At 42.1% G+C, this 12,066-nt stretch overlaps 1 protein-coding gene across 4 annotated transcripts in view; it reads left to right on the plus strand.

Moving 5' to 3' along the window:
* SSBP2 (single stranded DNA binding protein 2) overlaps positions 1-12,066 on the plus strand; it is a 214,851-nt gene that overhangs the window by 178,709 nt on the left and 24,076 nt on the right. For 2 of the 4 annotated variants that reach the window (XM_056539123.1, XM_056539132.1), the window contains exon 6: positions 9,581-9,661. The exons of the other annotated variants lie outside the window; for them this stretch is intronic. In XM_056539123.1, the coding sequence (XP_056395098.1) occupies positions 9,581-9,661 (81 nt within the window). The remainder of the gene's footprint in view (positions 1-9,580; positions 9,662-12,066) is intronic. 4 annotated transcript variants of the gene reach the window in all.

Raw genomic sequence — 12,066 nt, forward strand, 5'->3', positions numbered from 1 at the left:
GTTTAACCTAATACTTTATTTATACAGTGGGTAATCTTCTGACAAGTATTTGCTCAAGGGGCAGATGTACAGACAAAAAAAAAGTTAGGCCGGTTTCACAATTGTGTAATATGGCCACATCTTTGCATCCATATTGTGGCCACAATGCCTAGTCTGACCACAGGTCTGATCACCTGAATGGACAGCTGTCAATTGGAAGTGTGGGATTGTTCTTTAATCTTGTTGGAGTAGAAAATGGTCCTCTCTTTACAGGTAAATTCTTCCTAAAAGTAGTTCCTTGGATTCCAAATCCAATAGCCTCCATACCAGTCTGCAGGAATGGGGAGCCCTCCTTCATGATCAGTTCATCCATGGTCAGTTGTGAAAAGAAAACCAAATATGTTCCCCAAATTTTTGAGACTTAAAGGGGTATTTCTGCTTTATACGTCTTATCCCCTATCCAAAGGATAGGAGATAAGATGTATGCTAGCAGGGGTCCCGCCACTGGGGGCTCCCGCGATCTCTGTGCAGCCCCCGGCATTCTGTGCCAGGTGCTGCTTCCGAGACGGGGACGGACGTCACGCCCCCTCCCATAGAAAAGAATGGAGGGGGCTTGGCCGTGACAGCACGTCCCCGTTTCGGAGGCAGCGCCCGGGGGCTACACAGAGATTGCGGGGGTCCACCAGAGGCGGGACCCCTGCGATCATACATCTTATCCCCTATCCTTTTAGATAGGGGATAAGATGTATAAAGTTGGAATACCCCTTTAAGAGCTACATTAGAAGCTTTGAAGGCCCAAGAACTTTCACAAAGCAGCAGCACCAATTTATTCAGGCAATACCACAACTGTATCCTTCATAAATCAACAAGGCATAAAATGGCAGAACAGATATTTATTTGGGCTGAGAATATACATAGCATCTCTCTCTGCAGTTCACCTGAGGGGGAACAACAATTTAGTCTGATGCGTTCCTGCAGATCTCAAGAGGGAAGCAAACAGGATTTAAAAAAAATATATAGAAATATAAAGGGTAGGGCACACCTGTCAATAGCAGAAGATCATAGAAATATTAGGCAGATTGCGTATGGGCCGTCAACATCCGGGATCCAGCATATACCAGCAACACCTGCGGGGTGCATGCAGTCCAGATTGAAGTATCAACGTAATATAAACATAAGAAAACTATAGCATGCACTCACCACTCTATAGGTGTCTGTGAATCCGGAATTTCTGGGTCACCGGGAGACATTCAGAGATGTGCCAAAGTGCTCAGAGGCAACGCCGGCCGGCGTTGCCTCTGAGCACTTCGGCACATCTCTGAATGTCTCCCGGTGACCCCGGACTTCTGGATTCATAGACACCTTTGGAGCGGTGAGTGCATGCTATAGTTTTCTTATGTTTATTTTATTTTTATTTCTATAGCTAGTGTGTATACCTACATTTGATTGGCTCAACAAGAGTAGATGGGGCTGTAACAAGGTGACTTTATTTAGAGCCATGGTCCCTCCTCGATTATAGACATTTCAGTCAGTTTAGCACATAACTAGTATTTAAGTATTTAGGTGTCACTGTTACCTCCTCTACTTGGCATGACAGGAGCTTTAGTTATTACATTTTTATGAGCCAATTCAGACTACTCTGCAATTAACATATCATCTCTTACAGACAGGATTGACAGCTCTTCCTTTAGTGAAGCCGCACTTGCGTGCTAGAAATGCTCGTGTCATGTTGGGTATAAAGTTCTGGATTTTGTCCCAACCCTTTAGTCCCGTCCTGGCATTGTCCTCACAAGTTACAGAATGTTCAGTGTAATACAAGAGTTATAACATTTTCAGTGTTTTATGCTCTTTACTGTAAAAAAATAAGCATCGCAACCTACAGTTATAGATTTCCATGCCACCAAATCTAGCCCTGGCCAGTCTAGCCCCCAGTATTTATGGCTCCTGGGTGTACACCAGCCACCATCATAAGGGTGTTTAGTCTTGTACTGATGTAATTGACAATTCCCTAAAGAACCATTATTGTGTCACATTTTATGTATGCCGTTGGAACGCCACCTAATGGAAAATTTAATGGGAGTCACATATTCTCCATGGGAAAATTTTATGTAGTAATTGAAGAGTTGCATAAATCTCATTTAGCTACTCAGCAGTTTCCCACAGACACAGAAGCATTGTGTTTCGCTCTGCTGTGTTATATGAAAGTTACATGCAAGATGCTCATCAGCAGAAATTGGGAGAGTTTATCACCAACATCTGTCAAAATAAATATTTCTGTTGAAGGATTTTTCTTCCTTTGGATTTTTTTTGTAGTGCTTGAAACAACAGCGACCATTCAAAAAATGCCAAACAACTTTCCTCCATGTGGTAGTCTTGGATTCCAGACCGATTTCTAAATAATTTCATTTTCCAAAATTGACTTACTCCCACAAAAAAAAGCACTAAAGGCTTGGCCACTAGGTGTCTCCCTTCCCTGTGAACTGCTGTTCATCATCTATTATGTTTTTAGCTGCAGTAAGACTAGGATGGTACACAGCAAGTGATTGGGGGGGGGGGGGGATATATAGAGTATTATGAAGAGTAGAGACTCTGGACAGAGTACATGCATCCTTAGCCTGTCTGCCTCCTTCAGAATGTCTACACACTGCCAGAAAGCTTAAAGGGGTATTCCAGGCCCAAACTTTTTTTTATATATCAACTGGCTCCGGAAAGTTAAACAAATTTGTAAATTACTTCTATTAAAAAATCTTAATCCTTCCAATAGTTATTAGCTTCTGAAGTTGAGTTGTTTTCTGTCTGTCTGCTCTCTGATGGCTCACGTCCCGGGAGCTGTGAAGTTCCTATGGGGATATTCTCCCATCATGCACAGCTCCCGGGACGTGACATTATCATTGAGCAGTTAGACAGAAAACTTCAGAAGCTAATAACTATTGGAAGGATTAAGATTTTTTAATAGAAGTAATTTACAAATCTGTTTAACTTTCCGGAGCCAGTTGAGATATATATATATATATATATATATATATATATATATATATATAAGGTTTTGCCTGGAATACCCCTTTAATCAAGTCTTCCCTCTTATCTCTTAAAGGAGACAAATTTTTCACTACCTCTGTGCCTGGGCTGCAAAAAAAAACAAAAAAAAACTTTAACTCGCCTTCCAATGTTCCCCCTGTTGCGCCGATATCGGTCCTCCAGTGCTGGTCTTCTTCCTGGGGGCGGTGAGCCATACTGCGCTCAGCATATCGCCAGCCGCAGCGATGTCCCGTCTCGGCCGGTGATAGGCTGAGTGCACGGTCATGTAAGGAGCCCGGACAGCAGGGAGAAGGTGGGCCCAGGCTCCTTACGTGAAAGTGCACTCAGCCTATCACCGGCCGAGGCGGGACATCGCTGCGGCTGGCGATATGCTGAGCGCAGTGTGGCTCACCATCCCCAGGAAGAAGACCAGACCTGGAGGACCGGGACAACGATATCGGCGCAAGAGGGGAACGTCGGAAGGAGAGGGTTTTTTTTGTTTTTTGTTTTTTTTTAGTCTTTCCGCTTCGGGACAGAGGTAGTGACACCTGTAAAGTCCTTTATGTAATTACCTCTGTTCTTGCTATGTACTCAGTGCTTCCTTCTGAATGTTATCTCCATCCCATTTTAGCTTGGCATCATCCTCAACAGCAGCTCATTGTTTTGACGTGAGCTGCTTCTCTGATGTAACCTCTTCCTTGCTGTGATCCTTTTGCTTTCTTTCTGCTCACATAGAACCTTGCAAACCCAGTAAATCAATAACCCCTTCTTCCGACATACTGTGCTGTGCTGTAAATGATCCCCTAGCATACTGTCAGTATAGTCAAGTATGCTTTCTCCAGCGACTGTCATGCCATAGCAGAGAGGAGGTGGTGGGCTTACAAGTATATACTTGTTCTGCCAGCCACAAGAAAGCAAGGGAAATGGTGAATGGTGTCTGAGTTGTACTGATGGCAAACATTGAGCCCCAAGTCATCTTTTCACCATACTGAGGGCTAATAAAAAAAAGTTTTGAAAAGAATAGAGTTTCTTTTAACGGACAGCGTCATCATCCTCACTAACCAGCTGGTAGTGCCTGTTAGTGCGGGTGACTTTAATCAGTGTTAACCTTATTTGCCACCATTCCTGATATATCGCTATTATGGGGGCATTCCCTAGACCCGAGGTGCCCAGGTTCTTCCCTGATCCACATTTCCTAATGAATAATCGCACTCTCTTTATTCTGCATGTAGCTTTTATGACCCGAGATCCCGCGCGTGCACGGTGATAGTCCGGATTGGCCGTGCTGGAGATCTGTGTGTGTGTGTGTGTGTGTGTGTCTGTGTGTGTGTGTCTGTGTGTGTGTCTGTGTGTGTGTCTGTGTGTGTGTCTGTCTGCTTGTGTGTGTGTCTGTGTGTGTGTGTCTGTGTGTGTGTCTGTCTGTGTGTGTGTCTGTCTGTGTGTGTGTCTGTCTGTGTGTGTGTGTGTGTGTGTGTGTCTGTGTGTGTCTGTGTCTGTGTGTGTCTGTGTCTGTGTGTGTCTGTGTCTGTGTGTGTCTGTGTGTGTCTGTGTGTGTCTGTGTCTGTCTGTGTGTGTGTCTGTCTGTGTGTGTGTGTGTGTGTGTGTGAGAGATCTCGGCATGTAGCAGCTATTTGCACAAGAGGGAGAGTATGAATAACCAACCCCTGGCCCATTGCGACATCCAGAATGGTGCCTAAATGTTTCTGTGCACAGAGTGGGGTTGACACACCCCTGGGGTGCTCAATATATTTAGAGGCCCTACAGTAATTACACAGTAATATGCGAAGACAGGAATTTAGCTTAAAAAGGTGTAGCATGCCTAGCCAAAAGGGGTTTCATAGGAATCGCCTATAACTGATAATTGTTCCTTAATTTTTTTGTACATTTGACACATTACTGTTCAGCCATGTGACTAGACAGTAGACAGCCAGCTTCTATCGCTTTGGTGGCTTCACGCTTGGGAGGAAAAAACGTAGCCTAGTCACATCAGTCCTTGATTTTGGCTTTTTATAAAGAAAGAATGTGTGTCTGAAATGACAGGGGGACAGTGGCTCTCATTGTTTTCTGTCCATTTAAAGTACTCCGTTTTTGTTAAATAATCTGAGCTTAGAAATACACTGCATGACTCAATGTTTATAAAAAAAAAAAAAAGGACTTCATAACCTTAAATAAAATTAAACATATTTCAAGCTGAAAAATAAGCGACAAGGTTAAAAAGAGCAGAAAGTAGAGCAATGTTTTTAATGTGTCCACACTGCCACCTAGTGGAACAAAGTGGTCATCGCAACAAAACCCAAAAATACTGGAGAAAAAAAAATGGTAACATCAAGTTTCATATTCAGTACTGTGGTCCCTCAAGTTACAATATTAATTGGTTCTGGGACGACCATTGTATGTTGAAACCATTGTATGTTGAGACCAGAACTCTATGGAAACCTGGTAATTGGTTCTAAAGGCACCAACATGTCATCCAAAAATAGGAAAAAGTGAGGATTAAAGAAAAATAAGTAGATAACTAATATAGATAAAGCAAATCCTTACATATAAAAGAAAGAAAGATCTACTGGGAGCTGTAAATCACTGTCTATGTCAGTTTTTCCCAAGCAGGGTGCCCCCAGCTGTTGCAAAACTACAACTCCCAGCATGCCCGGACAGCCTTTGGCTGTCCGGGCATGCTGGGAGTTGTAGTTTTGCAACAGCTGGGGGCACCCTGCTTGGGAAAAACTGGTCTATGTAGAGGACAGGAGCTTCTTCAGGGTCCTGTACAGTACACGCAATGTCCTAAAAAAGTAATGGAGTCGTCCTCACCTGGTGTCCAAAGGAGCAGGTAACCCTGGTACAGGTAAAGTGTACAGAACATGTAATACCTCCCTGTACTGTAGGGGGCGCTACCAGACACCAGTCAGTGCATACATTTCAGTAATACAGGGGTTTTACCAGTAAAATGCCCATTCTGATAGGTCAGTTCTTCCAGCCATTGACACGTTTCACAGATCTGGACTGTCTGTACATTGTATGTTGAGTCTGGTTTCAACTTACGATGGTCCAGAAAAGACCTTTGTATGTTGAAACTATTGTAAGTTGAAGGATCACTGTATTCTATTATGGAGCTGAAACATTTCCTGCTCTCCCAAATTAAATGTATGTAAGTATTTTCTATTTTATGAATGGAATTTTTGTTTCGATGAGGACGGTTCTTTAAAAAAAAAAGTGTTCTCCCTCTGCTGGACCTAACACACCCATTACTCCTTTATAAGGATACTCCAGTGGAGAATAAATGTTTTCAAATCAAGTAGTGCTAGAAAGTTATACAGATTTGTAAATGACTTCTATTTAAAAATCTTAATCCTTCTAGTACTTATCAGCGTCTGTATGTTCCAGAGGAAGTTGTGTAGTTCTTTTCAGTCTGACCACAGTGCTCCCTGCTGACACCTCTGTCCATGTCAGGAACTGTCCAGAGTAGGAGCAAAATCCCCATAGCAAACCTCTCCTGCTCTGGACAGTTCCAGACATGGACAGAGGTGTCAGCAGAGAGCACTGTGGTCAGACTGGAAAGAAGTGAACTACACAAATTTCTCTGGAACATACAGCAGCTGATAAGTACTGGAAGGATTAAGATTTTTAAATGGTAATTTACAAATCTGGATAACTTTCTGGCATCAGGTGACTTGAAACTTTGCATTTAAAGGGAATCAATCATCAGATTTTACCCTATTTAACCCTTGGCAAAGCGTTATATAGGGTAAAATCTTCATCCTCCCCATCCCGGGGGGACACTTCTGCCTGCGGGGATAGTAAGGATAAGAACTTATAAACTAGTCACCGCCACGGCCATAAGTAGTCCCCTGGGCGGGGAGCTCCTCTCACCTAGTCCTTTTCTTCGGTGGGCAACGACGCCCCCTCCGCTTGATTGGATGCTTCATTGCTCCGTCTGTTCAGTGAGGAGAGCTATGACGCGTCCCGTCAATCATGTGGAGGGGGCGTCACTGCTGGCCAAAGAACAGGACTAGGTGAGAGGAGCTCCCCGCCCAGGGAACTGCTTGCAAGTGCGGCAGGCAGGGGTGTCCCCCGGGGATGGTGAGGATACAGATTTTACCCTATAGGGTAAAAATCTTATGATTGGTTCCCTTTAACTGTCTGTATGCCATTGTTGTCATGACCGAATCTTAAAAACAATTGGTTATCACAAGATTTTCTTCTCCCCTTGGGTATATTTACACATCACATTTAAGATCTTTTGGATTTCTGTCCCGGAGGTGCTGTAGATTTGTTCCCACTAAGGATTTTTCCACCCCAGTGGGAAATATCAGCGCAAAGATTTTCTAATACGTGTGAACAGGCTTTTCCATTTAATAGAACACTGATTTTGGTCGGGATTCCAGGATGAAGCCTGGTTCAAATCTAAACAAATTTAATCTGTGAAGAGTTGGTTTCGAATTCTATTGATTTCTAAGGGTATTTTACCTTTATAATTTTTTTTATTTTTTTTTATATATAAAGGGGGCCACAGAAAGTGTCACGAATAGTTGACCCTGATTAGTTGTCAATTTATATCACACAGTGTGGCCCAGATAGAAGAAAGGGATCTGTCACCTTTTCCAGACACCACACCATGGTCTGCCCTTGGGATCCCTGGTATTGCAGTTCAGTCCCACTTATTTGAAAAGCGATGACCCGCAATATCAGGCACTGCTCATGGACAAGAATGGAGTTGTTTCTGGGGATAAAAGGACAGCCCCCAGGATTAGTTAAAATAATATTTATATATTTACACCTACCCTCTTTGGTCATTCCCAGCAGTGCAGTCTTAAAGGGTACCTCTCATCAAAAAAACTTTTGATATATTATAGATTAATGTATGCAGAATAACTTTACATTTGCATGTTATTAAAAAATATGCTTCTTTCTATTTAATTTTCCACTTTGAAGAAATGACCACTAGGGGTCTCCCTACCAGTCCTGGCAGCAAGCATTTCAGACTCATGCTGGAGTCCTAAATACTACGAGCTGCCAGTCTGCTTTGTTCACAAAGGAGAACACTCAGAGCTGCCAGCCTGCTTTGTTCACAGCCTGTTTGGCTGTGAACAAAGCAGGCTGGCAGCTCTGAGTGTTTAGGACTCCAGCATGAGTCAGAAATGCTTGCTGACAGGACTGATCGGGAAAAATACAATAGAAAGAAGCATATTTTTCATTAACATGCTATTGGAAAGTTATTCAGCATTCATTAATCTAAAATATATCAAAAGTTTATTTGATGAGAGGTACCCTTTAAAGGGGTACTCCTGTGGAAAACTCTTTTTTTTATTTATTTATTTTTTTTAAATCAACTGGTGCTAGAAAGTTAAACAGATTGGTAAATCACTTCTTTTAAAAAATCTTAATCCTTCCAGTACTTTTTAGGGGCTGTATACTAAAGAGAAATCCAAAAATGGCATGACCACAGTGCTCTCTGCTGACCTCTGCTGTCCATTTTAGGAACTGTCCAGAGCAGCATATGTTTGCTATGGGGATTTTCTTCTGCTCTGGACAGTTCCTAAAATGGACAGCAGAGGTCAGCAGAGAGCACTGTGGTCATGACATCAGAGGAAATGCATTTCTTTTTTGAATTTCTCTTTAGTATACAGCCCCTAAAAGGTACTGGAAGGATTAAGATTTTTTAATAGAAATGTTTTACAAATCTGTTTTACTTTCTGGCACCAGTTGATTAAAAAAAAAAAAACAATTTCCACGGGAGTACCCCTTTAATGCACGTTCAACCATTATAGCGTAATACTGCATGCAAACATTGAACAATGGATATTTACCAATGCTACCGATCATAAAAACTATTGTTTTTCTAAAAGGAATTGTTACAATCAATTGGAAAAGAGTGAAGTGTAAGAATAATTGGAGGAGCAGCTTTACTGAGAACGAAGCTATTTTGACTATTTGTGTTTACGGCTAGCTCGTACGGACAATCAGCAGATTTTTCAAAGCAACCCCGTAGAGAAATGCAGGAAAAAAAAATGACATGAAATTAATCAAATTACAAAAAATTAAAGCCAGTAAGTTTTTTTAGAAGGTTTCAAAGTTTTTCTGCCGATCAGATTTTTGGATGAGCAGCGGTTAATCACTATTTATATTCTGCTTATTGAATACTGCTTTGTGTAATACAAACCTGTTCATCTGGGAGAGAAAGCATTGTTAGGCTCTGTTCACACTGCCGTCATTGCTTTTGTTTATTACTGCTGGATCGCTTATTATAGTAGATGATGCTTTTGCCATGATAATACTGTAGTCCATCTTGGGCACTCCCATACACAATGAATGGAGCAGCAGTCGGGTATGCACACTGCTATTTCATTCACATGGGAGCTTAGGATGTCCAATTTTCTAGATCACAGGGGGTCCTAATAATCCGACCTCCTACATTCATACACTTATCCCCTATCCCGTGGATACGGAATAAGTGTACGTGCTGGTAAAACCCCATTACTATGAACACAGCCTATTACTGGGTCGATCAAATTATTTTCTGATAATTCAACTTTTACCAATAATAAAGTCCCTGTCTAATTCTGTCCGTCATCTCATTACCCTCTAGGGTCCAGGTTCACAGTCATCACCACACGCACATCACCTACCTCACAACCTCAACAGTGCCATGATAGGACCCCATGGTCAGGTAGGAGGCCACATAGCGTTTCTTTTGGTTTGGAAGGGGACAGGCTTCGGCCCAGCGCAGGAGCTGGGGAGCCAATGCCCAAAAATCTTTTATTGCAGACTTCTACTTTTTTACCTTGTTTTTTTCTTTTCTATCTAAATTCTTCTAGCCTGGCTGCTGAAAAACTACCAACTCCTATAGTCTTTCACTCATCTCTTCTATAGCTTCTGCTTTCTGACCCCTTCATGCTAGAAAATGGATTATACAATGAAATTATTTAACACATTTTTTTTTCTCTAATTTTAGGATTTGTTATCTATACTTCAGATCCAGTAGTGCCATTTTGGAACAATATGATATGAGATAGATAGATAGATAGATATGATAACTATATGCATATAGTAAAAGATACTTAACATCTAAACATCTAAAAGTCCAGCACCTGAGTTATTGGCACAGGGTTGATTTATAACAGAGGACGGAGGAGTAGAGGTTACTAGACTAGACCGTTCCTGCTGAGAAGTAAAGAAGTGGAGCCTGAACATTAGTAGCGCCATGGCAGGTCACATCATCTGTGTAGAGGGTCAGGGATTTCAGAGGCAGACTACACCTCTCTGTTCCAGAAAGTGCCCTGGTAGGAGCAGTTTTCCGGCTGCTTTTAAAAGGCATGCTGAGAGCTGCTGGGTGCCCAATTACATTACACAGACCCCCACAGGGATACAAACTTTAGGACAGAGAGCATTGGAAGAGCCTTATAAATAGTCATTTTCTATTCAACACCCATTAGAAATATAGAAAAAAAAATATTGCTGGGATTTCCTTATCTTTTATGAGAGACTTTTATTAATCACTGACACATAGACTATATATATATATTTATATATATATATATATATATATATATATATATATACACACACACACACACACACACACACACACACACACACACACACACACAGGGGTCAAGTCCTGGGGGGAAATGTGTGGGAACTCACCCAAGATTTCCACTTAAAGGTGTACTCCGCCCCTAGACATCTTATCCCCTATCCAAAGGTGGTCCCTATGCGGTGGTCCCGCCGCTGGGGACCCCCACGTTCTTCCTGCTGCACCCGGCATTTATTTAGAGTGTTGGGTGCAGTGCCGGAGACTCGTGATGTCACGGCCACAGCCCCTCAATGCAAGTCTATAGGAGGGGGCATGACGGCCGTCACGCCCACTCCCATAGACTTGCATTGAGGGGGCATGGCCGTGACATCACAAGCTTCTGCCCCCCTTCGCCAGTCATTCGGCACGGAGCAAAGTTCACTCCGTGCACCGAATGTCTGGGGTGCCGCAGCCAATATTGCTGGGGTCCCCAGCGGCAAGACCCCCGGGATAAGATGTCTAGGGGCGGAGTACCCCTTTAAGAGCTGGTCCTGCAGGACTCCTGCTAATGGGAACTGCGTTCCTGTTGTGGAAAAAGTGCAGGATCTCCGTTCCCATGAGTTCCTGCAGGGCTTGAGCCCCATATATATATATATATATATATATATATATATATATATATATATATATTATTATTATTATAATTTTTTTTTTTTTTTTAACTAATGTTACTTCTCATTTAGGTAGCATTACATGATTATATTATTGGGAAAAATCTATTCAGAGTATCTTGCTTTCTGGTACTACTTATTGAAGGTGGCATTTCTGCAGGAGCCATAGAACATGACAGGGGTTTAATAGCCAAGCCACAATCTCTCCCCGAAGGAAAGGCAGCCATCTGTAGACAACTGTTTTCAGGGTTGTTGCCCATTGTCAGTAAAGTATATGGTGCTGGCTGGCTAACACAGAGGCCTATGTGATGGGACTAGGAGGTAATGATCTTCTTAAGGCAAGGGTTAAAATGCATGTCAAGACTATGTAGATTGTAAGACTTGTCCTCTATATTAGTCTGTCATTTACAGTTTTTCTGTTGTTTTTACTGTTGTGTTTTGTACTTTAACCCCTTATCGTATGTTCAGCAACCTGAAACAAAGCTCTATTGGCTTTTTAGGGAAAAGGACATGCAAAGTATCCTCTAATCTTTTGGAAATAGCATTCTAGCAAGTCTGTGTTCGACTTTTTAAAAAGCCTTAGGACATGACCAGGGATTGATAGCCATAAACTCTCCTAAGGCTAAGTTTCAACTTTTTTTTTTAGGAAAAACGCCAAGAAAAACACCAATTCTACCGCATGGCGCTTTTTAGGCCAAAAACCACTGCCGCCAGATTTTAGCGGTAAATCAATGAGAAATCGCTAAATTCTTTTTCCACTTTTAATCCCATTTTTTAATCCTTTTGGAGTTTTGTCGCATTTTTTAAAATTTTTTATTTTTAGCGTTTTGCAGCTCCTCCGCGGTTTTGCAAAATCGTAGCATGTTGAGCCACTGGCGTTTTTTTCCC

The sequence above is a fragment of the Hyla sarda genome, chromosome 1 (assembly GCF_029499605.1).
Source record: "Hyla sarda isolate aHylSar1 chromosome 1, aHylSar1.hap1, whole genome shotgun sequence".
In the NCBI taxonomy this organism is placed as follows: domain Eukaryota; kingdom Metazoa; phylum Chordata; class Amphibia; order Anura; family Hylidae; genus Hyla; species Hyla sarda.